The sequence below is a fragment of the Podarcis vaucheri genome, assembly GCF_965113315.1.
Source record: "Podarcis vaucheri genome assembly, chromosome: 15".
Lineage (NCBI taxonomy): Eukaryota > Metazoa > Chordata > Lepidosauria > Squamata > Lacertidae > Podarcis > Podarcis vaucheri.
In genome coordinates this window covers 18,169,088-18,191,395 of record NC_138753.1, presented here as the reverse complement: position 1 = coordinate 18,191,395, position 22,308 = coordinate 18,169,088, and the positions used below count along the sequence as shown (strand labels likewise).

The window sequence follows — 22,308 nt, the reverse complement described above, 5'->3', positions numbered from 1 at the left end:
GTTCCTAAAGGTGTTGGTGAGGTCCTAGTAGAAATAGATGGCAAATGTAAATATAAAATGGATGCATATAGACAATAGAGACAGAACAAGGCACGTGCATGTCCACAATGTAATTTGAAGTCCTTTAGCATCTCTTTAAATAAATGTACATAAGTAGTTCACTTGAAAAGGTCACACAGTGTAAATCCTTGCTCAGCCATAAATGGGGCAGAGAATTATGCATGCCACTTTGAGTTCCTTGGAGGAAAGGGGGGATAGAAATGTCAACAACGATACTGTTTTTGGAAAATAATTTTATATTAATCAGTGGTGTGACATTAACGCCAAACATTCATAAGGCCCAGATAAACCTGCAAACTTCTTGATCACGTCTGCAAATTGACAATGTATTATGTGACACGAATATAGCTGTGTACTATATTTATATATTGGTTTGGAAGCTAACATGGCTTACATTCACTTTGTGAAGTACATCACAACAGTTAGCCCAGATGTTTTGGCTTCCTTGTTTGAGCGTACCTCAGTGTGCCTATTGTCCTATGCCTGCCTGGTGAGCAGAATACAGTGACCCTGCAACTTACACACACTTAACTTGTGCACATTCAGTTTTATGTGCATAGCTAAAAAGACCAAAAATTGGAAAGGGGGGAAAACAACCCCACCCACCATTTAACCCAATGTGTTTTCACTATACGTGACTTTGGCTTTAGGTGCGCTTCCCAGAATGTAACCCCCATGTAAGTTTGTAGGCTTACTGTACTTGAACCACGAAGGTGTTTGCCTTTTAAAATGAGCTAACGTGTCACCAGCAGATGGAATAGATCAGCTTTCATTTCATAGGCACAAAGGGAGCTGGGTCAGTTTACTTGGCACCCTTGATGCAGGATCAGTCCCCCACCACAATGCTTCGTCTCTTTCTGCTTGCTGTTTTTAGACTTCCTTTGGTGTCGGCATCCTATACAATGTCTAACTTGCCCACATGCTCTAGGCAAAATGTGACTGCACCACTATTTGGCATTTTCAGGCAGTAAAAACAAAAGAAAGTCAATGTGACAGATGCCCCAAAACACAATTAATCATTCACGTGCCCTCAAAGAACCTTGCTAACAGAATACATGAACTCGTCCCTGAGCACAACAAATGGTAGGGCAAGACGTGCAATCAGTTATGAAGTGTTTAACTGCTGTATGTTGTATTTCCTTTGCACCATACGAAGCAAAATTTGGATATGTGGAGCATCTCGGGAATCCAGTGGCTACCTTGGATCCTTCTGCAAATCCATAATGCCTGCCGACATTTTGCAATATTCAGATTTCAGATGCTCTTTGTGACTTGAGTGGTTTGACTGTTGCATCAGTCTCTTCTGCTATTCCTCCCGATCAATGTATGAAAGCTCAGGTCTTAATGGGAATGCAGAGCGGGCTTGTTGATATCCTCCTCCATTATCACATGCAGTGTTTCATTGGGAACAGGCTGACTGATATTTGGAACTTCATTTGCTCCTCCCTTGAAATTGATTCTGGACTTGTGCCAGATACAGGACAGGAACTCATTAAGTTTGCTCAGTGGGTGAGCTGTTTGGAATGACTTTGAGGCTCGTTCTCTAGTTAGTTGCTGATGTGCAGGCTTTCCAAAGGGACAGTGCTGACTTTGCTGTGGCAAGAATATCTCTTGCATGCTGGCTCACATCCTGGTTTCATGGGGCATTTATAGCAGCCTCTTGAGACATCTCCCCTGGACTCCCATTGCTTTGTGCCATATCATACTAGCTGACTGTAGAATGGGTGTGTGCTTGAACCTTCTGAAAAAACTTCCATCATGTTTCCCCCATTTGCCAGCCCCTCCCCCCCTCTCATTGTTTGTCTTGCTAGCATAACACTTGGGTGTCCTAACAAGTGCATAATAAGGAAATCTAATAATATGTATATATACGAGAAGCTAGGAATCATAGTGTGCCATACAGACCGGGTGCCATACAGACAGGACAAAATGGCCTTTTCCATTATCTGATCCCTCCTTTGTTTCTTCTGCACAGGATCTGGCATGGCTGACCTGGATGGACTGATTGGGGCAGAAGAGAAAGTAATCAACAGCAAGAACAAGCTGGACGAGAATGTGGTACGTCCTTTTGCATTTTTATTTTTATTTTTTGCAGAAAACACGGAGCCTGAGATGTGGCTTGCTTTCACGTCGCCCGCTGCTTGCTTGATAGTCACTAGACTCATTCCATATGGTGCAGGGGAGGCGCAGATTACTGACTTGCAGCTCCCGCAGGCTTCCCGCATGTGTCAGAGACAGAAGGGTAGGAGTGTGAGGGAAGCAGAGCTAGCATCCTCGCCCTGGACAGCTTTATGGATGTGGGAGGCGGAACAGAACCCTTTGGTGCTCTGGCACAGGCTCCACCGACAGATTTGTCATCTATTTTGAGTGGCAGCATCTTCTGTCAAGTGTAGCAGGCTGTAGTGTTTAGAGCTGATGCTGAGATGTACTCTGTGTTTGCACCTCCTGTCTGCATCCTTGTTGAAAACTGTAAATAGGAGCTTGTTCGGAGGCAAATTACTTTATCTGGTTGATGGAACACAAACCAGGCTTATTCTACTAAAATGTAGCCAGCTGACATCTGTGTTGTGTCACAAGCATTCTTCACCACCAGGGAAAGTTTCAAATATAACCTAACAAGATAGAGATAGATAGATAGATAGATCATAGATAGATAGATAGAGATAGTCACTTGAACCTTCCTACATCTTGCTGGCTGCTGTACCAGCATCTTGCTGGGCTTCCCTGGCAGCCATGCATATTTAGTGTGAAGGAGCCCTGCATGCACACAAATGCACACACGTAGGGACTTCTATTTGGGAACAGGAGGCCTGATTAGCCAGGATTCCTGCTTGAGTGGAGGTTTATGTAATTGTATGTATGTGCACCGCCTTTACACTGAATATGTGGTGCATAGCCACCATAGTTAGTGGGCCAGATCCCTTTCTCTTGCTTTTGTGTGTTTGATGCCTTCTTTTGCTGGTTTTCCAAAAGCCCTACCTTTTTAGCCCTGGAAGCTATTGGGGTTTTGCTAAGCACATGAAACCTGAGCCAGAGAGACGGGTGTAATGACTTAGCAGAGTTTTGCTAGCTATTTGTTTAGTTTAGAAGCTGCTCCTTTTTGCAAACCCAAGGTGATTTTTTTATGCACACCCCTGCCCAGTATCCCTCCTTTCTGTCATTAGCTCCTTGTGTAAAATTCCTTCATGACTGTTTTCAGGTAATTGATGAAACCCTTGATGTGAAGGAAATGATTTTCAATCCTGAGCGAGTCGGTGGACTGGTGGATGAGCCGGTATGTATATAGCCACCACCCCAGGCTTGCTGTTAGGGGACTTCATGCCCTGACCTGGGTGTTAAGTAGCACTGTGTATACCTCTTCTAGTTCTGAATATGCCATGAGCGTTGCAAAGAGCAGTAGGCCCAGAGTTTCCCGGAAGAAACGTTTTGTTATTGGCCACATAGGAGACACGTAAGCAGAAGAGGTCCCGTGTGTGTCACATATCTGAGAAGGTGTTTTGCAAGGTGCCCCCCGCCAGCCAGATCACAGTGAGAGGGATCAGGGTGAGACCATGACCAGGCACATCTCATGCTTGCTGTGGCAGTTGGTCAAAGGAAGGTGCCTCCCAAGCTAGTTTAGTCATGTTCATTTCCAGCTCTCAGCCCCTCCACATCACTTTCTTCCTGTCCAGGAAAACGACAACGCGCTCCGTGACGACTTCAGCTTCAGCAGCAGCGCTCTCATTGGTCTCCTGGTGATTGCTGTTGCCATAGCCACAGTCATCGTCATCAGCTTGGTGATGCTGAGGAAGAGGCAGTATGGAACCATCAGCCATGGGATCGTAGAGGTGAGAGGGGCCTCGAGATTCATCGCCTCTGAGAGAGGGGGGATTGGATTGGCTTGCTGGTTGGGGGAATGGGGTGGCAGCAGTTGCTCTCTGCTGATTTGAGCGTTTGGCAGTCAGTGGCCTTATGTGGTTCAAAGCGGTTCACTGAAGGTATAGCTTTAAAAAGAGAGAGAGAGAACTTCTATTATCCTCTCAGTTCACACATGCACAGAACATACAAATCATCAGGTTCAGAGCAGTGACTGGAAATCACTGTCATTTTAGCTATTGGCTTGATCATGTGCAATAAGGCATGTGTGAAAGAGCATTCAGACGGGACTTGAGGCTTCTTTTTTTAGGGAGATGATGGAAGTTGAATCTCTTGCAACGAAGACCTCAGTTTTAAGAGATTAATACCCTTAAATTCTATCCAGGGAGCAGGCCCCACAAATGCCTTTAGCCCAAGATGCTTTCATGCCTCCTCTTCGCTCGCTAACTGTTGGTTCTCTTCTTTGAAGGTTGACCCGATGCTGACGCCAGAGGAGCGGCATCTGAATAAGATGCAAAACCATGGATATGAGAATCCTACTTACAAATACTTGGAGCAGATGCAGATTTAAAAGTTGTTGAAACCACCGCAGCCCTGACCAGCAAAGGATCAGGGTAGGAAGGGCCAAAAATGGTCCAGTATTTTGGATCAGCTGTTGACCAACTTTTGCTTGAAGAGGACTTCATATTACATTCAGAACTCCTGGATCATTTAAGACTTAATTACTACTGTAGAGTTGCAAATTCCATTCTTTTAAATGGGTGAGGAAATGATAATATAACAATATATGATATATAAACCTTAAATGGGAAAATGGATCTATTGCAGATATTTGAGATGTAGTTTTTTTTCTTTTTTAAAGAAACTTAATCTAATGAGAGAAAATCCCAGTGCTGTCGTATTGTCTGATAACAAACTCTCTGTATAAATGAGAAATGTTGTTTTATTTCTGATACACCACTTGTATATTCAAGGTCATGTACCAACCGCATTGTATAAACAAGACATTTGTGGCTCTTTGGTCATTCTAGCTTTTATATATACACATATATATATAAAAGCAGTATTCCTTTTTTAAAATAAAGTTTTCACCAAAGTCACCAAAAAATTGAAATATTGGGGTTTAGGGTCTTTGGGAGACAAATAAATAACCAGGGAAGCAAATTCACAATAATGGAAACCTTATATAAATTCTCAGATTCCAGTGACCTGTGCACATCTTCTTCTGCTGCTGTGTGGCTTGGTTTTCAAAAATCCTAGATCTTATAGAGGTAAGGAGAGGAAATGCTTCTGCCTTAGTGAAATATTGGGACCTGGTTTGTGCAGATTGGGACTGCACACTTTGTCCACTTTTCTGAACCTGGTCCTTGTAGAATTGGAAGCCTGCAACGTTCGACTTCAAATCCTTTCCCTGCAGCCTAAGCCAGCCTCCCTTAGCAGCCACTATTGTAAGAGACCCCTTCTTTGTTAATGTACCCCAGGCCCACTCTTTTCAGGGTTAATCATGACCGTTACAGATTAAGGAGGCTGCTGTGTCTTCCCAAGGAAGCTGGAGTCGACACTGGGGTGTCTTCCTAATGGGAGACACCTGATACAGTTGCAAATAGCCCAGGCATTTGGGGGAGCCCATGAATTATTGCCACTTTGCTCTCCATTATGGGTGGGGTTAGGGAGGGTAGAGGGGATAATGTCCGAGTGATGGAGAAGGGAAGGGAATTTGTGAAGCGTCACGGACACTGATCCGTTCACCACCATGTCTTTGTAATGCTTGTATAGTTGGTGTTAATGCTCACAGCTTTTTTTAAAATTCTGGAGGTTCTGGTAACCTGTGGTGTATTATTTTATTTTCTATTTTCTGTGACCTTTCTTTCCCCCTCCATCCCTTGCCATGTCTCTTCCCACTATGCACAGATTTACTTAACCTGCAAACTCCTTAGTGTGGTCTGTGGGGAATGTAAAAAGTTGGAATCACATCAATAAACACTTTAACTTCCAGATCGGTTCCTGTGTCTATCCATAAAGGCGCCTGGTGGTCTCCCATATTTTCTAGCCGGAGCTCTGGGAAGTTGTAAATGTAACCCATAGCTTTAAATTGGGTTTGCTATAAACCTCAAGGACTCTTGAGAGTCTCTTGCTACTAAGTGAGGAGGCTCTTTGCCTTGGCCTTCACTAGCTTTTCATTAACATTACCTTACAGAGCAATGGCAGTGCCGAAGTTGTTGGGCTTATTGTAATGGCTGTGTTGCCAAGTTGCAGCTGCTCTGTTGTGAATTGATTTGCTCCCAGAAGGCACTGTACTTTGCTAGACCAATCAGAAATACAAAATTTAATGCTTGGTAAGGGATAAAAAAGTGACAAGAGGCCACCAAGACCCATTGAGTCATCCTGGCATTTTTGATCTTGGGTTATTCTTTCCTGTGAGCAGTGGAATGTCACAGAGCAGTTGGAAACACCCAAGATTAAGCATCTTTAACTGCAATTCTGGGGGAGTTTGATTAATGCTGTAGATGCCCAAGAGACAAATTTGAACTGAATGCCAAAGCTGCGTGCGCAACTAAACTGTATTATTATCCAGGGGATTAGGATAGATTAAACATACCTGAAAACACTGTGTTCAAATGTGGATCCAAAGAATGTAACCACAAGCTTACCCAAAACCATAACAAGACTAAAATGTCCCCAAATAAACTCAGTTATCCAAAGAGAAGGATGTTGTACCTCTGGAAGTCCTGTGAAATTAATAGTGAAGCTATTTGTCTGTGGATTTCTATGTGGTTCTGCCAAAGTTGTTATGGAGATTCTATGCTTGCACTTACACACAGAGGCCTGGTTTGCAAGCTGAACTGTGGCTAGGTGTGGCCAAGCAAGTGTGCAAGTGCTTGGAGCAAATATTGTGGACCATATGTCACTTCTCCCTCTGCTACTTCACCACCAGGAATGAAGCCATACTTGGACTAACCATTGTGCTTGAACCTGTGCTTGTGGTTTCTCTCATTCCAGCCCACATTTTCACTAGCAGCAGGACCTGGGAAGGATTGATGCAGCTCCCGTTTTTGCTCCTTGCCCTCGCTTGCTTGTTCAGCGTGCTGAGAAGTGTTGGGAGACCCCCCCTATCCCCCCCCCGAGCTACAGTTCCTAGAATTCCCTGGGGAAAGGGCTTGATTTTTAAGCTGTTAACGGAGAAATCTGAAGGCTCCCTTGGACAAAAAACAAGGACACCAGCCAAGAATACCAGAGCAAAACAGCAGCCAGTAGGGTTGGTCTTTATTGAAGACTGTTGCGACAGGACTCCCACCTGCCACAAGGTGAAACAAGATAGAAGGCCCGTACAAAAGAGAACCCAAACTTTTATTAGCTGTTAATCCCCATGTTACACCCCCCTAAACTACATCACTAATACATCATCATTACATCATGAGAGGGGAGGTCTGGTGCTGAGCATCCTGGACCCTGCCCCAATGCTCCCCTAGCCCTCCACCAAACATCTATCAAGTGAAACAAAAGAGACATTTACATTTCCCTGTTTCCCAGCCAAGTTAATCACACCCTTTTGTCTTTTTCTGGGTTTGTTATTTCTGGAATGGCTACCTGTCTGGCACTCAGGTATCAGGATGCCAAGGATTATCACTCAGGCAGAGGGGCTGCATGTCTATATGAATTTCTGAAGTTTCCCCAGTGAGCCAGTACATAGATAAATTTATCAGTGAATTGTTACATTTGGTATTGTGAAGCAGAGGCCCTTTGAATAGATAGGAAGAAACTGTGATGAAGTGTTTTGTGGGGACAAATCACAAAAGTCACAAAAGTGATTGTGCTGATTTTGGTAGTGGGCTGCATGTGCATGATATCTGCTGGAGGGGCAACCCCCCCCCCCAAACCTATACATAAATTCCTACAACAAAACCACTCTGAAAATTATAGCTCTGCACCCACCCTTAAACTTCCTGTATCCTTTGGGGGAAGCTACAACAGTTTAAAATGTCATGATACTGCTTTAAATGAATAGTGCCGATGCGGCCTAGAAGATACTTGGTTATGTTGATGTTCCAGGGAGCTGTATATATCACACTGTTATGTTTCCATTACTTGTGTGGAAGGTGAATGAGGTATCAGTGTTCAATAGACGCCATATAGATTGCTCCCTTGAAAAGTCTCTGCAGAAAACCACCCTTTATTGGCAATACACATATGTACACATATGCATATAGATGAATTAAACTGCATGCAGAAATTTCAATACAATACCAAATGTACCAGTCAGAACCACGATCTGGCCAACTTGCATTACAGATGTGGCTGTAGCTCTAATGGACCCCAGAGTGGTTTTTATAATGATCATGCCTAAAGGGTTTTGCCACTCATTTAACTGGGCAGCTTGACATCCAACCCATTGCTTACAACCAAATCTAATTACAAATTGCATGTCCCATGCAGTGTAAACACAAAGTCCTCAAAAGGTCATCAGATTTGATGTATTTTTTTAAAAAAAAGCCACAAAGTTCATTAGCAGGACATTTTCCAGTGCACACTTTGGCCCTTGTATATAATTTTTTGGGAAGTTGCTGAGGTGAGTGTGCTTGCAGCTGAAGGCTTTGAACACTTATATAAGAGGATACAGCTTCTCCCCTTTTGCCGTTGACTACTATGTTTGTTTTTAATATAAAGAGCACCCTTTATGTCAGATGGGAACTAGAAACTTCACAGTTTTTTTAAAAAAAATCTTGAAGAATAGGGGAAAATGAGACCCTTCATTTTTCATCTGAGATGTTCTCTGGTAGGAGGACAGGATCCGGGGTTCGGTTTTTCCTCCATAGACAACATGCCAAGTCCAGCTCCACATCCAGCTCCACTTCGACGTTTCCATAGTTTACTCCACGTCCGTTACTGCAGCTGCAGAAATGCAAACCCCCAAATATATTGATATATGCAACGGGGAGAAACAAAACCCATTTCAGCAAGTGCTAAGGAATTGACAGCAGCATAATTGTTGACCTCACGCCCTGTTCCCATGGAGGTTGCAAAGCAATGGTCAAGCCACACAGGCTGGCACACTGTGCAGTCATGACGCCAGCTGTTGAGCATTGCTTGACGTCTGGCTGCTGTTACTCCACAGGGTTCCTTTGTCTGCATTTCTCTGCCTACCACCTGATCCATTTTTTAATTGTTCTTGGTAGTTATTCCGTTAAGTTTTTACAACAGCTTTTTAAAAAATATTGAACTGTTTTATATTGACGTGAGTTTCTCAGAGAGTGTGAAGAAGGGTGGATAAGAAGGAAGGATTTTTAAAATACAGTAATGGCAGGCGGGGGGCGTATTTTTGAGCCACACACTGTGTCAAAGAATGGATGTTACTCCTTTTCAAACTGCTACAGGAACAATGTGTCACATACATTGTCAGTGTGGAGCAATGCACTGGCTTGATGTGCATGACACATCAGTATTGGTATGAGATCAGTTATGGGTGATGCTGTGGTCTAAACCACTGAGCCTCTTGGGCTTGCTGATTAGAAGGTCGGCAACTTGAATCCCTGTGACAGGGTGAGCTCCCATTGCTCTGTCCCAGCTCCTGCCAACTTAGCAGTTCGAAAGCACGCCAGTGCAAGTAGATAAATAGGTACCACTGCGGCAGGAAGGTAAACGATGTTTCCATGCACTCTGGTTTCTGTCATGGTGTCCCATTGCGCCAGAAGCGATTTAGTCATGCTGGCCATGTGAACCGGAAAGCTGTCTGTGGACAAACTCCGGCTCCTTCGGCCTGAAAGCGAGGTGAGTGCCACAACCCCATAGTCACCTTTGACTGGACTTAACCGTCCAGGGGTCCTTTACCTTTTTTGACCTTACTATTGGCTATCACAGGCCTGAAGTGAGGAGGGAGTATGTTTAAGGAGTGACAAAAGGAGAGAAGTTACTTGTTTCTCGCCTCTTCCCACAACTTTTTACACTGCTGTTTGAGGCTAGAGGATATGTGCCCTCTAGATGTTGTTGGGGACTCCCAACTCCTGCCAGCCCCTGCCAGCGTGACTAATGGTCAGGGATGATGGGCCACTAATATATTCCAGCAACACCTGGAGGGCCCACAGATTGCTCATCCCTGTCCTAAGTAGAAAAGATTGAACACGGCCAAGACATAAGTAATGTCCATCCTTGGACTACCACTAGCCAACCATGGCTACCTGTTCCCACATGAAGCAGTCCACTGGATCATTTTGGGTCCACCCACTGCCTACCTAATGAGCACCACTTACCGCTGACTGATGAAACCATTGGCTGCCATCACAAGAAGGCCAATGGCATAGTGCCAAAAGAAGCACATGGTCAGGAAGTTCTTGTTTCCATGCTCCTCTTGTTTCCAACCTGGAACTCCCCATGGTGGATACAGAACAAAGCCAATCTGAGGGTTGCAAAGAGAGATGTCGTATCATTCAAAGCTACAGGAGTATAATATAGGACTTGCCAGGATAGCACCCACTGGTGTACAGGTGCCCAACAGAGGCCTGGTACCCTCAGAACCCCCTCTTCTTCCCCATCTTTGCTGAAATTCAAATGAAGCGTTTTGTTGCAGCCAGTTAAATTGGGTGTTGTGTGTGGTGCCCAAGAATGTTTCTCCAGTTTGCAAATGAACCCTTAAACTCAGAAAGGTACTTTGCTTCACAGAAGTGGTGCTGTTAGCTAATCTTAGGTTGCATTCACACCAAACCTCCAAAGCTCTGTGATGATACTACTTTAAACAGTCAAGACTTCCCCTCCATTTTTTTTAAAGGAGAGAAATAGGAGACAACACCCAGCACTCTTAACACAGCTTCCAGAATGCTTTGGGGAAGAATCCATGACTCTTAATTTAAAGTTCTCCCATAGGGCTTTAAAAGAATGGGGTAAATAGTCTCCTCCCTGCTCTTTTTAGATGGCAATGTGTACCACTTCACTGACTTCAAAATGTGATAAGCCTGCCTTGCTGCAACTGGGGCCCCTCCTGGTCATTTTGCTGAGTAGGTCCCTGGACTTCTGCCCTAAGGTCCTGCCCTGATGGTGCCACTGGCTTACAGCCACCTTTTATTATTCCAGTGCATTTCTCACGGCAACACCTTTCTCTTCGCACACACTTGCACTCCAGCACATGTTGGGGGGGGGGGTTATTGATTTAAACATTTCACAGACCTGGACATTAAATCTGAAGCACAGGCAACAGCAACCCCACCCCCCAGCCACTCTCCCTGCTACTAACCTGCCAGAACCAGGATCCTTGGAGGATGAAGAGGCTGGCCCTGAAGAGCTCCAGGAGGATGTGATCTCGTTGGAAGACCTCCAGCGAGGCACAGAGGGCAGCTCCAAACACAGCGATGCTCATGAGATGATAGAGATGTTCCGTCAACGCGGCGTCCTTGTAGTCATGGAAATAGAACAGGAAGCCTGCCAGAATCCAAACCACAGGGGACGATTACTCAAGAGCATTAGCAAAATTGGACCTTCAAGGATTCTTAAATCAATATGCTTTGGGGAGCCTGCCTGCATGTTAAGCAGGTGTTTCCCTCTGCTTTCTATGTGTGGGCAGTCAAAGGCCATTTCAAGCTTTGGCCCATTTTGTCCCTGGCTGGCAGTGGAATATATTTTGATCATGCCTCCCAAGCTGCTCATTCCATATATTCTGAGGTTGCTGCACTCTAAACGGAGGTGGCGTTTTTACTCAATGAGCATTGCTCATTGCACTGCAGCTCTTTGAGCTTTGAGATGATCTTGGCTGCAGAATGTGGGCATTTGTGAATCATGGTGTCTCTAGCACCAAACAGCTGTAGTAGGGCGGTCACTTTACTTGTTGATGTGTGCTTTGCATAATTCTCAAAGCGATTGGGGGCTTACTAGTTTAGAGAAAAGGCAAGGAAGAGGCAACATGATGAAAAATTTGTAAAATTATTCATGGCATGGAGAAAGGTGGCAGAGAAACCTTTTTCTCCCTCCTAACAGTACAACTAAGAGGGACGCAGGTGGCGCTATGGGTTAAACCACAGAGCCGAGGACTTGCCGATCAGAAGGTTGGCGGTTTGAATCCCCACGACGGGGTGAGCTCCTGTTGCTCAGTCCCTGCTCCTGCCAACCTAGCAGTTCGAAAGCACGTCAAAGTGCAAGTAGATAAATAGGTACCGCTCTGGCAGAAAGGTAAACAGCATTTCCATGCGCTGCTCTGGTTTGCCAGAAGCAGCTTAGTCATGCTGGCCACATGACCCGGAAGCTGTACACTGGCTCCCTCAGCCAGTAAAGCGAGATGAGCGCCGCAACCCCAGAGTCGGCCACGACTGGACCTAAATGGTCAGGGGTCCCTTTACCTTTAACAGTAGGACTAGGGCATGTCTAGCGAAGTTGAATGCTGGAAGATTCGGGGCAGATAAAAGAAAGCAATCTCTTCACACAGAGCATAGTTAAAGCATGCAACTCATTTGCTTGGTAGGCAGTGATGTCCACCAACTTGGCTTTCAAATAGGATTGCACAAATTAATGGAGGCGAGGACTATCAGTGGCTATTCTTCATGGTGGCTGTGCTTGGTCTCCACAGTCAGAAGCAGTTGCTGGAAATCACAATAAGGGAGAGGGTTCTGGTGCTTCACAGAAGTGTGAAAGACGAATAATAGCTGTGTTGTGGTTCACATACGGATTCAGGAAGTACAAAAGAGGTAGGTTCACATCACATTGCGAGCTGAACAGATTTCGTCCCTTAAAAGCACCCTGCTAACATTTTCATTCGATAGCAGCTGATTAAGGTGGAGTTCATCTGCAACACAGGAGGCTTTTTGTTTCGACAGCCTTTGGAAAAAAGCAGTCCCTGAAGGTGGGACCCTATGCAATGAGGGATCACCAGCTTTGCATGCAGAAGAGATCTTGTCTGGTTCCTGGACCCTTAAATTATAAAAAGATGTGGAGCAGCTGGGCTGATTGCGGGGGAAGTGGGGAGAAATACCCCCTGAAAAGTGTTGGAAAGGTGCTGCTAAGAGCAGACAGTACTGGTCTAGATAAACACAACAGTGTGACTCAGTATAAGGCAGCTTTGTGTGTCTGGTTATTGCTAAATTAATACATCAGGGTACATTCAAAATATTTTTTTTAAAGCTGGGGTAGGAAACTATAATGGAAAATAAACTAGCCTCTTCCATAAACCGTAATTGCCCCCTAGTGGCCATTTTATGTAAATAAACTACTCGCCAATTCTCCAGTTGCCTATTTGCTGCGATTAGGTGATCTGCATGTGTATTCAAGATCACATAATACAGTCTTGCTAAGCCTCAAGTACTTAAACGCCCCATGATTCTGCGCTTATAATGGCTAGCAAACATTAGAATTACCGCTCCACACTTCAGCGCATGCTAAAAAGAAGGAGGAATAAAGCCTTCCCCCCCATGTCCCTAATTATGTGTACAAAAGACGGTTACTCGTCAATAAATCACAATGGTCATAGCCCACAGGCTTTTGTGCTCTGGTGCTCAGGGTGGGAGTGCCATTTCTTACGTAGTCCAAATGGCATCACCCTCCTGCAGGAGAAGAGGTATCAGCAGGCGTTGGGGAAACTGTGGTTTGCAGAAGCACAGCTCATAGCAACCATGAGCCGTGCCTTCAGTTTCGTGGGCCCGACTCCATGGAACTCCCTGCCACAAGAAGTTAGGCAGACACCATCTTTACTGAGTTTCAGATGCCTAGTCAGAACTTTTTATTTCAGAAGAGCACTGGGCTTCCAGAAACTGTTATTTCAAAGCATAATTGCCTTTGACCACCGAGGCAGAGCACAGCCATCCTGGCTAATAGCCATTCATAGCCTTCCCCTGCCTGAATTTTAAATCCATCTAGGTTGTTGGCAATCACTGCCTCCTAGCTAGCAGAATGTCTTGTGTTTACCCTGCCCCAACGCTCCAAAGCTTGGAGAACAATCCCTGATTGTCTTTAGTTGGGGGCAGCTGCCATTTCTCATCACGACCCTTTTGACTTGTCTATCTTAATGCTTCAGACCATTAGCCTCTGTTCATTGCTCACCTTCTGCAAACAAAGCCAGAGCCAACAGGAGGCGATCCAGCCCCACCGGCAACTTGAGCGACGTATGGACGAGGACATCCGCCACTCCAGAAAAGCCATAGAAGAGGTACATGGTCATGTGCTGCCAGCTCATCAGCTGGACCCAGTCTTGGGTCTCGCTGTCGTAGAGAGAAAGGTGGGGTCCGCCCGGGACCAGCTGCTCAGCCAATATTCCTGTAAGGCAGGACACAAGTCATTTTGCTTCCTTAGCAGAGCAAAGGACTGGGCAAAATTTGAAGGCAGGTGTACATGATAGGGTGGAAAGGAAGAAAACAGAGCACACAGCAGAAAGAGCAGTAAATGCAAGTATTTAGGAAGCCTCCTGACCTAAAACTCTTACTGGCTTAGCAAGTAATAATGTGCCTCACTGGGGTTCTTTACAAGTTACGACAGGCACCCCCAAACTCAGCCCTCCAGATGTTTTGGGACTACAACTCCCATCATCCCTAGCTAACAGGACCAGTGGTCAGGGATGATGGGAATTGTAGTCCCAAAACATCTGGAGGGCCGAGTTTGGGGATGCCTGAGTTACGCACAGGCTAAGGATGAGCCACATGTTTGCTGATTTTCACACTAAAACTTGCTATTTCAATGGCATGACTTCTTTTTTTTACCTACACACAAACTCAGCAGCTCTGTTTTCCAACTGTTTAATGTGAGGCAGTTATTCAGCTGAGTGGTCTTTCCAAGGCCACAATGTCTATGCTCTGTCTCCGCCATGGGAGGCAATCTGAATATCCACCGCTGAGAATTGCAGGTGGGGAGGGTGCTGTTGTGCCCACGTCTTGCTTTCAGGATTCCTACAGGAATCTGGTTGGCCGCTGTGACAACAGGATGCTGGACTAGATGGGCCTTTGGCAACTCCAGCTCGGGCTGATTTGAGATTTGTGGCCCTGCCTAGAGAAAGCCGACCAAATACCACATGCTTCTGTTACATCCAGGCTACCGTATGGGGCTGCCCTTGGTTTGGAAACGGCAGTTGGTGCAGAATGTGCCCAGCAGGACACTTGTGGCTAGTCTGCAAACATGGGCAGAAGAACCCACTACACTTACTCTGTGCCAGTTATATTGGTTGCCATTTCAGTTCTGGCCTCCATTAAAAGTGCTGGTCTTGCCCCCGATGCCCTAAACGGTGTGTGGTCAGGTTGTCCAAAAAGTCGCCAGCATTAAGATCAGCCTCTGAGGCTCTGCTCTCTGGCTTGCAGTCGGAAGGCTGGCACAGAAGGTAGCCAGTGTGGTGTAGTGGTTAAGAGCGGCAGACTTGTAATCTGGTGAACTGGGTTCGCATCTCCGCTCCTCCACATGCAGCTGCTGGGTGACCTTGGGCTAGTCACACTTCTCTGAAGTCTCTCAGCCCCACTCACCTCACAGAGTGTTTGTTGTGGGGGAGGAAGGGAAAGGAGAATGTTAGCCGCTTTGAGACTCCTTCAGGTAGTGATAAAGCAGGATATCAAATCCAAACAAACAAACAAAAAGGTAGCGGCCAGGTTGCTTTGGAAGCAAATTGCCACCAGCATGTAGCACCGTGTTTGCAGTATTTGCACTGCCTACCATTCTGCCACGGGCCCAAACCCAAGGTTTTGGTGTCAACATATAAGGCCCTGAGCAGCTCAGGACCAGGTTCCTTGAGAGACCTTATATACCCATTAGGTTGCTGCATTCTATAGGACAGTTTCTTCTTCACTGGAGGCTTTTAAACAGTGTCTGGGTGGCCATCTGTCAGAGACTCTTTAGCTGTGATTCCTGCACTGCAGGGGGTTAGACTAGATGATCCTTGGGGTCCCTTCCAACTCTACAATTCTACAAAGTCCCTAAAGTATCAGAAGCTTTGCTCCCCAGTGCAAAGCAGGGCTTTCAGTGTGGCTGCCCCTGCTTTGTAGGACAGCATTCCCATTGAAAGTGCATATCTGCACTCTCCGAAAACAACTGAAGTCATTTTTTGTTGCAACTAGCCTTTCCAAGAAGATGAAAAGGTCTCTGCCCTTAAGGGATCATTTTGTACTGTTTTCAAACTTATTTCCAGTCGTTTCTATAGAAGAAGAAGAAGAAGAAGAAGAAGAAGAAGAAGAAGAAGAAGAAGGAGAGTAGTAGTAGTAGTAGTAGTAGTAGTATGGATTTGATATCCGGCTTTATCACTACCCGAAGGAGTCTCAAAGCGGCTAACATTCTCCTTTCCCTTCCTCCCCCACAACAAACACTCTGTGAGGTGAGTGAGGCTGAGAGACTTCAGAGAAGTGTGATTAGCCCAAGGTCACCCAGCAGCTGCATGTGGAGGAGTGGAGACGCGAACCTGGTTCCCCAGATTACAAGTCTACCGCTCTTAACCACTACACCACACTGGTAGGACTGTAAATTTTCCCCAGACACAGTGGTGGAGCGACATGCTCCGGCACCCAGATTGGTGAACAGGCGGGGGTGGGGCTGGTGCGTGTTGCTCCCCCCCCCCGCCCCCACGTTTGTCTGCCAGTGCCGAGACATAGATATAAAAAAGATGATTCATAATGGTACATCATCTCTCTTGCAGAAGGAAGATGACGGTGGAGTATAGTACCTCCTAGAGCAAAGAAAGCTTTCATTGTTCCTTCGATAATATCCATAGATTGGATCCAATGGCTGTGTGGGTTGCCTGAATCCAGCTTTAGAAGAATGTACTTTATGGGGTATTTGATGGACCACCACAGGCCAAGCATCAGGAAGAAGTTCCCGCGAAGAGCACTGCCAATAAAGCTGGGCATCGTTGCGCTTGACCCTTCAAAACAAGAAGAGGAAACCCACAGAGAATGTCAGTGACTGCATGTGCTATGTGGTTGTGAAACCATTCCTCTGCCCAATGAAACAGCACAGTCGGTTGAGCATGAGATTCTTAATCTCAGGGTTGTGGGTTCAATTCCCACGTTGGGCAAAAGATTCCTGCATTGCAGGGGTTTGGACTAGATAACCCTTGTGGTCCCTTCCAACTCTACAGTTCTATGGTTCTATGTCCTTATTTCTGGACCACAGTGAATGCAGAGACCCAGAAGGGGGGAAGCGAACGGCATCAAGAGTGCTGTGGCTGGCTCACATCTGACTCAGTGACACAATGAGGTCACAATGCTGACTTCAGCTGCATTCATACGACCGTTTATTCCATTTCCCTAACTGTCAGTTTCCATATTTGAGCTTCCACACACTGTAAAAGCCACTTCTGTAAATATAGTGGAATATAGCTCAACTTGAGTGCCTTTACCAAAGGTGTCATGGGCTTTGAAGACACTCGAACTCAGGATGCAAGGGAGAAATGTGCTAAGAGGAAGGCATGCTTGGCAAATCCATACTGTGATCAACTCCTGCCCGGAAACCAATGTCCCCACTGTGGAAGGACGTGTGGATCCAGAATTGGCCTCCACAGTCACTTATGGACTCATTGTTAAAACCGTGTTTATGGAAGACAATCTTACTCAGCTACGAGTGATCGCCAAAGAAGAAGATTTGTTTCCAGGGGGAAAAGTCTGTCTGCAAATAACACAGAAATGGGTGCTTTATTTGTGCTATATTCTGCTATATTTATGGAAGTGGCTCTTATGTCATGTGACGGTTCAAATATTATGCAGAAATCAACAGGGAAATGTCGGGAGAACGGAAGCTGTCGGTTACCAACACCAGCGCATTAAATTTGGAACTCTGAAGAATGTTACATACTAGATATCCTCCCTTTGGATTTTCAGGCACTTTTGGGAGACTTTTAAAAATGCCGATAGGCCTATGCTGATTAGCCAGCATTCTAATGATTAATTTGTCCCATTTTAATGGTTTTTCACTTTTCATTGTTTATATGCTGTTGTACACTCCTCTTACATATAATGAGATGATGGAAAAGAAATACGTTCCTGCTTTTCTTTTTGTATTGTCCTTATAATAAACACACACACTTACTTGCACACCACCCCAATCTTCAAGTGGTACAAGTCTCCAGGAGTTCCAGGTGCTTCCCCAACACTCATGTTTCCTTTTGGGAATGAGGCACAGGGGAGACTGTGGTGTCTTTAGCATATATGGTTTATCGAGGCGGGTCAGGACTGCTGATCCTTTTGGATTTGTCAGCAGCCTTTGACATGGTCGATCATGATCTTCTGGACCATCGCCTTGCAGACGTGGGGATACAGGGCATAGCCCGTAACTGGTTGTGCTCTTTTATCTCTGGTCGGGGACAGAGGGTGGCACTAGGGGGGGAAATGTCGTCACGCCACTCCTTGATGTGTGGAGTGCCGCAGGGCGCAATTCTCTCCCCAATGCTTTTTAACATCTTTATGCGCCCCCTTGCCCAGATTATCCGGAGCTTTGGGCTGGGCTGTCATCAATATGCTGATGACACTCAGCTCTATCTGCTGATGGATGGCCACACCAACTCGGCCCCTTACACACTGACCAGATGCTTGGAAGCTGTGGCTGGATGGTTTCGTGGGAGCCGATTGAAACTAAATCCTTCGAAGACAGAGGTCCTATGGCTAGGTCGGGATAGCATGGAGATGAGGGACCAACTCCCTTCTCTTGCGGGGGCCCAATTAGTGCCATTGCCTTCCGTTAAGAGTTTAGGTGTAATCCTTGACGCCTCCCTTTCCATGGAGGCGCAAGTCACAGCAACAGCCAAGGTGACATTTCTCCACCTTCGCCGCATCAAGCAGTTGGTCCCTTACCTTTCCCGCCCCGACCTGGCCACAGTGATCCACGCGACAGTCATCTCCAGGCTTGACTACTGTAATTCGCTCTTCGCGGGGCTGCCCTTGAAGCTGTCCCAGAAACTCCAGCGGGTACAGAATGCTGCAGCGGGCTCCTCACGGGGTCTCTGCCATGGGAGCATATTCATCCAGTGCTTTTCAAGCTGCACTGGCTCCCGGTGGAGTACAGGGTCAGATTTAAGGTGCTGCTTTTGACCTTTAAAGCCCTTCACGGCCTAGGACCCTCGTACCTACGGGACCGCCTCGCCTGGTATGCCCCACGGAGAGCCTCAAGGTCCATAAATAGCAACACCCTAGTGGTCCCGGGCCCTAAGGAAGTTAGATTGGCTTCAACCAGAGCCAGGGCCTTTTCAGCACTGGCCCCAACTTGGTGGAACGCTCTGTCTCATGAGACCAGGGCCCTGCAGGATCTGATTTCTTTCCGCAGGGCCTGTAAGACAGAGTTGTTCCGCCTGGCCTTTGGATTGGAGCCAATTTGATTCCCTCCGCCCCCCTTTTTCTTTTTTCTTTTCCTTCTCCTGCAATGAGGCTTCATTTTAATATTTTAATGTTCCATTATTTTAATGTTGTATTTTATTTTTGTTTTTAAGTTGTAATCACTCATCTTGTTTTTATTATTGCTTGTAAGCCGCTCTGAGCCCGGCCTTGGCTGGGGAGGGCGGGGTATAAATAAAAAATTATTATTATTATTATTATTATTATTATTGACACATATGTACAAGCTAAGCTTATGATGGAGGGATTCGCAGTATCAACACCCCAAAAGGGTCTTGTTTCTCCCATAGCCACAGCTTTGGATTCAAGCAGAGACGCACCATTTCTCTACCTCTCTGGCTTTTCTGCTTGATACCTTGCTTCTTGGCCACAGAACTCCTAACTCTCAACACTGCCTTCATTCATTCTCACTGTCTGCGAGCTGAGAGATTTGTCTCCCACAAAGCCCCTTCCCTTGGTCTCCTTTCGCCTCACCAAGAAGCTAGCCTGGCTTGATTAGCTTTTAACACCTGCTGAATCTAAGTCTGGCACCCAGCTTAAATTCCCACATTTACTGGATCCAGGGATTAGAGAGGTCTTGCACCCACAAACTCAAAACAATATAGATGCAGAGGCAAACGTAAGGCACATTTGGTGTTTTTCCAGAGACCATTTGTCTCTGGAAACCTGCAATTTCGTACCCTGAATTTTATGCTTTGAGCTTTAATTTCATTTTTGTTTGAACTGCAGTTACTATAAGCATAATTGCAACACCATCTTTCACTCTGCTTCTCTCTGCAATTTAAGCCTAACTGTATATATCTGCCTTCCTGCCAGGTGGATAACTACTTCCACAGCAAGGTCTGCATGTTTTCCATCTGCTCAGCCCCACTCAAGGGACTGGGGAGGCTTTAACCCTTTCTGAAAGAACCTTGTTCCTTCCCTGCATAAATTTGCTTGCCTGCCCTGAAACGTCACCTCCTCTGCTTTCATACACCCAAAACGCTAAGCCAATTTATACACATGAAAGCTCTCTAACACATAGCATCAACAAAATTTGGCAAAGTATGAAGGCTGTGCTGAAGGAAAATTGCCATGGTTTTGAAGTGCATAGGGAGTCTACAACACATTTCCCAACAGGAAGAAAACAACCCTGTTGTGCAAGGAGAACGGCAAACTTCCTTTCCAACATGGCAATTAATTTGGTGGACCAATTCCTTAGCCAGGCTGCATGTAGCTTTGCCAGAGCTTTGAAAAACTCATTTAACGTCTTCAGTCTTTATCACCAGTGAGCTGTAGAGTCAAAAGCCCAGCCAATGATAGTCCTAATCAGAGTAGACCTATTCAGGTTGATGAGCATGAATAATTGCAGCTCGATTGTGGAATGCTCTCCCCAGGGAGGCTTGCCCAAGCACCTTCATTGCATATCTTTAGGTGCCAGGAATACATTCCTTTTCAACTAGGCGTTTGGTTGTTAATCTATGGCATTTTAAAGTTGGTGGGTCTAACAACAACAACAACAACAACAACAACAACAACAACAACAACAACACAGTGTTTGAGAGAGGGAGGAAAACTTCTCTAGCCACTTTCTCCAAATCATGCATAATTTTATAAACTTCTATCATTCCATGCTGCAACGTTCTATTGCAGGTCCCACTAGTTTCCTCCCAGGAGCTCAAGGTGGCATGCAATGGTCTCCCTCCTAGAGAGGGAGAGGGAGATAGACTGGTCTAGTGGGCTTCACGGCTGAGTAGGGTTTGAACAGGGCTGGATTAAGACACACTGAGATCCCAAGCTATGCCAAGCTAAAGATCCCCCATAGCAGCACCGAAAAACATTTATTCTAAAGGAAAGAACAACAAAAATAGAAATAATAAAGTAACTATTTCTTCCACATCAGAATAATAATGTCCGATTTAGTCTCTGTAACATTATGTTCCAACTGGACTACTGCAGGACGCTCTGCTTGGGGCAACCCTTGACGGTTGTTTTCTGTTTCTTTTATCGAGTTATGCAAAACTTTAAATTTAGTCATTCATTTTGTATTTAGAGGCTGCAAGTTGAAGCTTCCTGAGCTTGTGCATAAAACTGCTGGTGGTTTTGAACCTGGGTCTCCCACAGAACCCCATTTTTTCAGCTGGAACTTGCCGGAACCCAGTTCCAGCACTTCTCAGGTGGGTGCCATTGCCATTAAAGTGGTACCTTCGGTTACAGACGCTTCAGGTTGCAGACACTTCAGGTTGCAGACACTGCTAACCCAGAAATAGTACCTAGGGTTAAGAACTTTGCTTCAGGATGAGAACAGAAATCACACAGCGGCGGTGTGGTGGCAGCAGGAGGCCCCATTAGCTAAAGTGGTACCTCAGGTTAAGAACAGTTTCAGGTTAAGAACAGACCTCTGGAACAAATTAAGATCTTAACCCAAGGTACTACTGTATAAGAGAACAAGGGCAGTGGCATAGCGTGGGTTGTCAGCACCCGGGGCAAGGCAGGTAATTTGCGCCCCCTAACCCGTGGATGTGCGCCCCCTAACCCCCAGATGTTGTGCCCGGTGCGGCTGGGCCCCCCTGCACCCCCCACACTACGCCACTGAACAAGGGAGGTGTTCATGGTGAGTTCCAGCACTTCTTTTTCCAGGAAAAAACCCGATCACCTCAGTCCTCCTTACGCATTCCCCTACTTTTCTCTACAGGATTCTGTTTCAGAAATACTTGCTCCATAAGGATATATGTGCATAATCAAAAGCGTCCCTTTCAGGAGGGCACAGTGTGGTACTTACTGGTGTGGTGGGTGCTTCTTTTGCTTAGGCCCCAGCAGATCCTGCCAAATTCAGGCTCTCAAGTGTGAGCTGTGGCAAGCAGGTCTGCGTAGGAGTAAATCACAGCAGGCAAGGGGAGGAGCAGGGCAGGGAGGAGGCTGCCCTGCTGAGCTCTCCACCCTGTACATCATTTAAACCAGTCGGCACACATTTGTAATTGGATATGCCTTCTGGAAACCAAGTGGTCAACTTCCCAGGAGACTACAGGCACATTCCAGGCACAGTCATCCCAACATTTTTGTTGTTGTTTAGATGGCTTCCTCTAACATTTTACACACTATGCAACATGTCATAGTCCTGGAAAACAGGAATGGCTCCAATAAGGTTCTCACC

At 45.9% G+C, this 22,308-nt stretch overlaps 2 protein-coding genes across 7 annotated transcripts in view; one reads left to right on the top strand and one right to left on the bottom strand.

The window, feature by feature from the left end:
* The window catches only part of APLP2 (amyloid beta precursor like protein 2), a 55,365-nt gene extending 49,455 nt beyond the window's left edge, over positions 1-5,910 (top strand). For 4 of the 6 annotated variants that reach the window (XM_082201405.1, XM_082201404.1, XM_082201400.1 and 1 more), the window contains 4 exons: positions 2,036-2,118; positions 3,260-3,334; positions 3,732-3,887; positions 4,385-5,910. In XM_082201405.1, the coding sequence (XP_082057531.1) occupies positions 2,036-2,118; positions 3,260-3,334; positions 3,732-3,887; positions 4,385-4,486 (416 nt within the window). In that variant the 3' untranslated portion in view covers positions 4,487-5,910. The remainder of the gene's footprint in view (positions 1-2,035; positions 2,119-3,259; positions 3,335-3,731; positions 3,888-4,384) is intronic. The other 2 variants (XM_082201403.1, XM_082201402.1) reach the window with 1 other exon arrangement.
* Positions 5,911-8,070: 2,160 nt separating this feature from the next.
* TMEM45B (transmembrane protein 45B) lies at positions 8,071-22,041 on the bottom strand. Its single transcript, XM_082201570.1, has 6 exons — positions 21,937-22,041; positions 16,517-16,714; positions 13,927-14,139; positions 11,138-11,322; positions 10,161-10,306; positions 8,071-8,805 (listed from the first exon to the last, which is right to left on the bottom strand). Exons 2-6 carry the CDS (start codon positions 16,698-16,700, stop codon positions 8,664-8,666), a joined length of 870 nt encoding a protein of 289 aa, XP_082057696.1. The 5' UTR covers positions 16,701-16,714; positions 21,937-22,041; the 3' UTR covers positions 8,071-8,663.
* Positions 22,042-22,308: the final 267 nt, after the last annotated feature.

Coding starts and splice junctions, on each gene's coding strand:
- TMEM45B (XM_082201570.1), bottom strand. CDS start 16,700: ATGCCCAGCTTTATTGGCAGTGCTCTTCGCGGGAACTTCTTCCTGATG. Junction 11,323..13,926: donor TCTGGCTTTGTTTGCAGAAG/GTGAGCAATGAA, acceptor GGATTCTGGCAG/GCTTCCTGTTCTATTTCCAT. Junction 10,307..11,137: donor AAGGATCCTGGTTCTGGCAG/GTTAGTAGCAGG, acceptor TGCAACCCTCAG/ATTGGCTTTGTTCTGTATCC.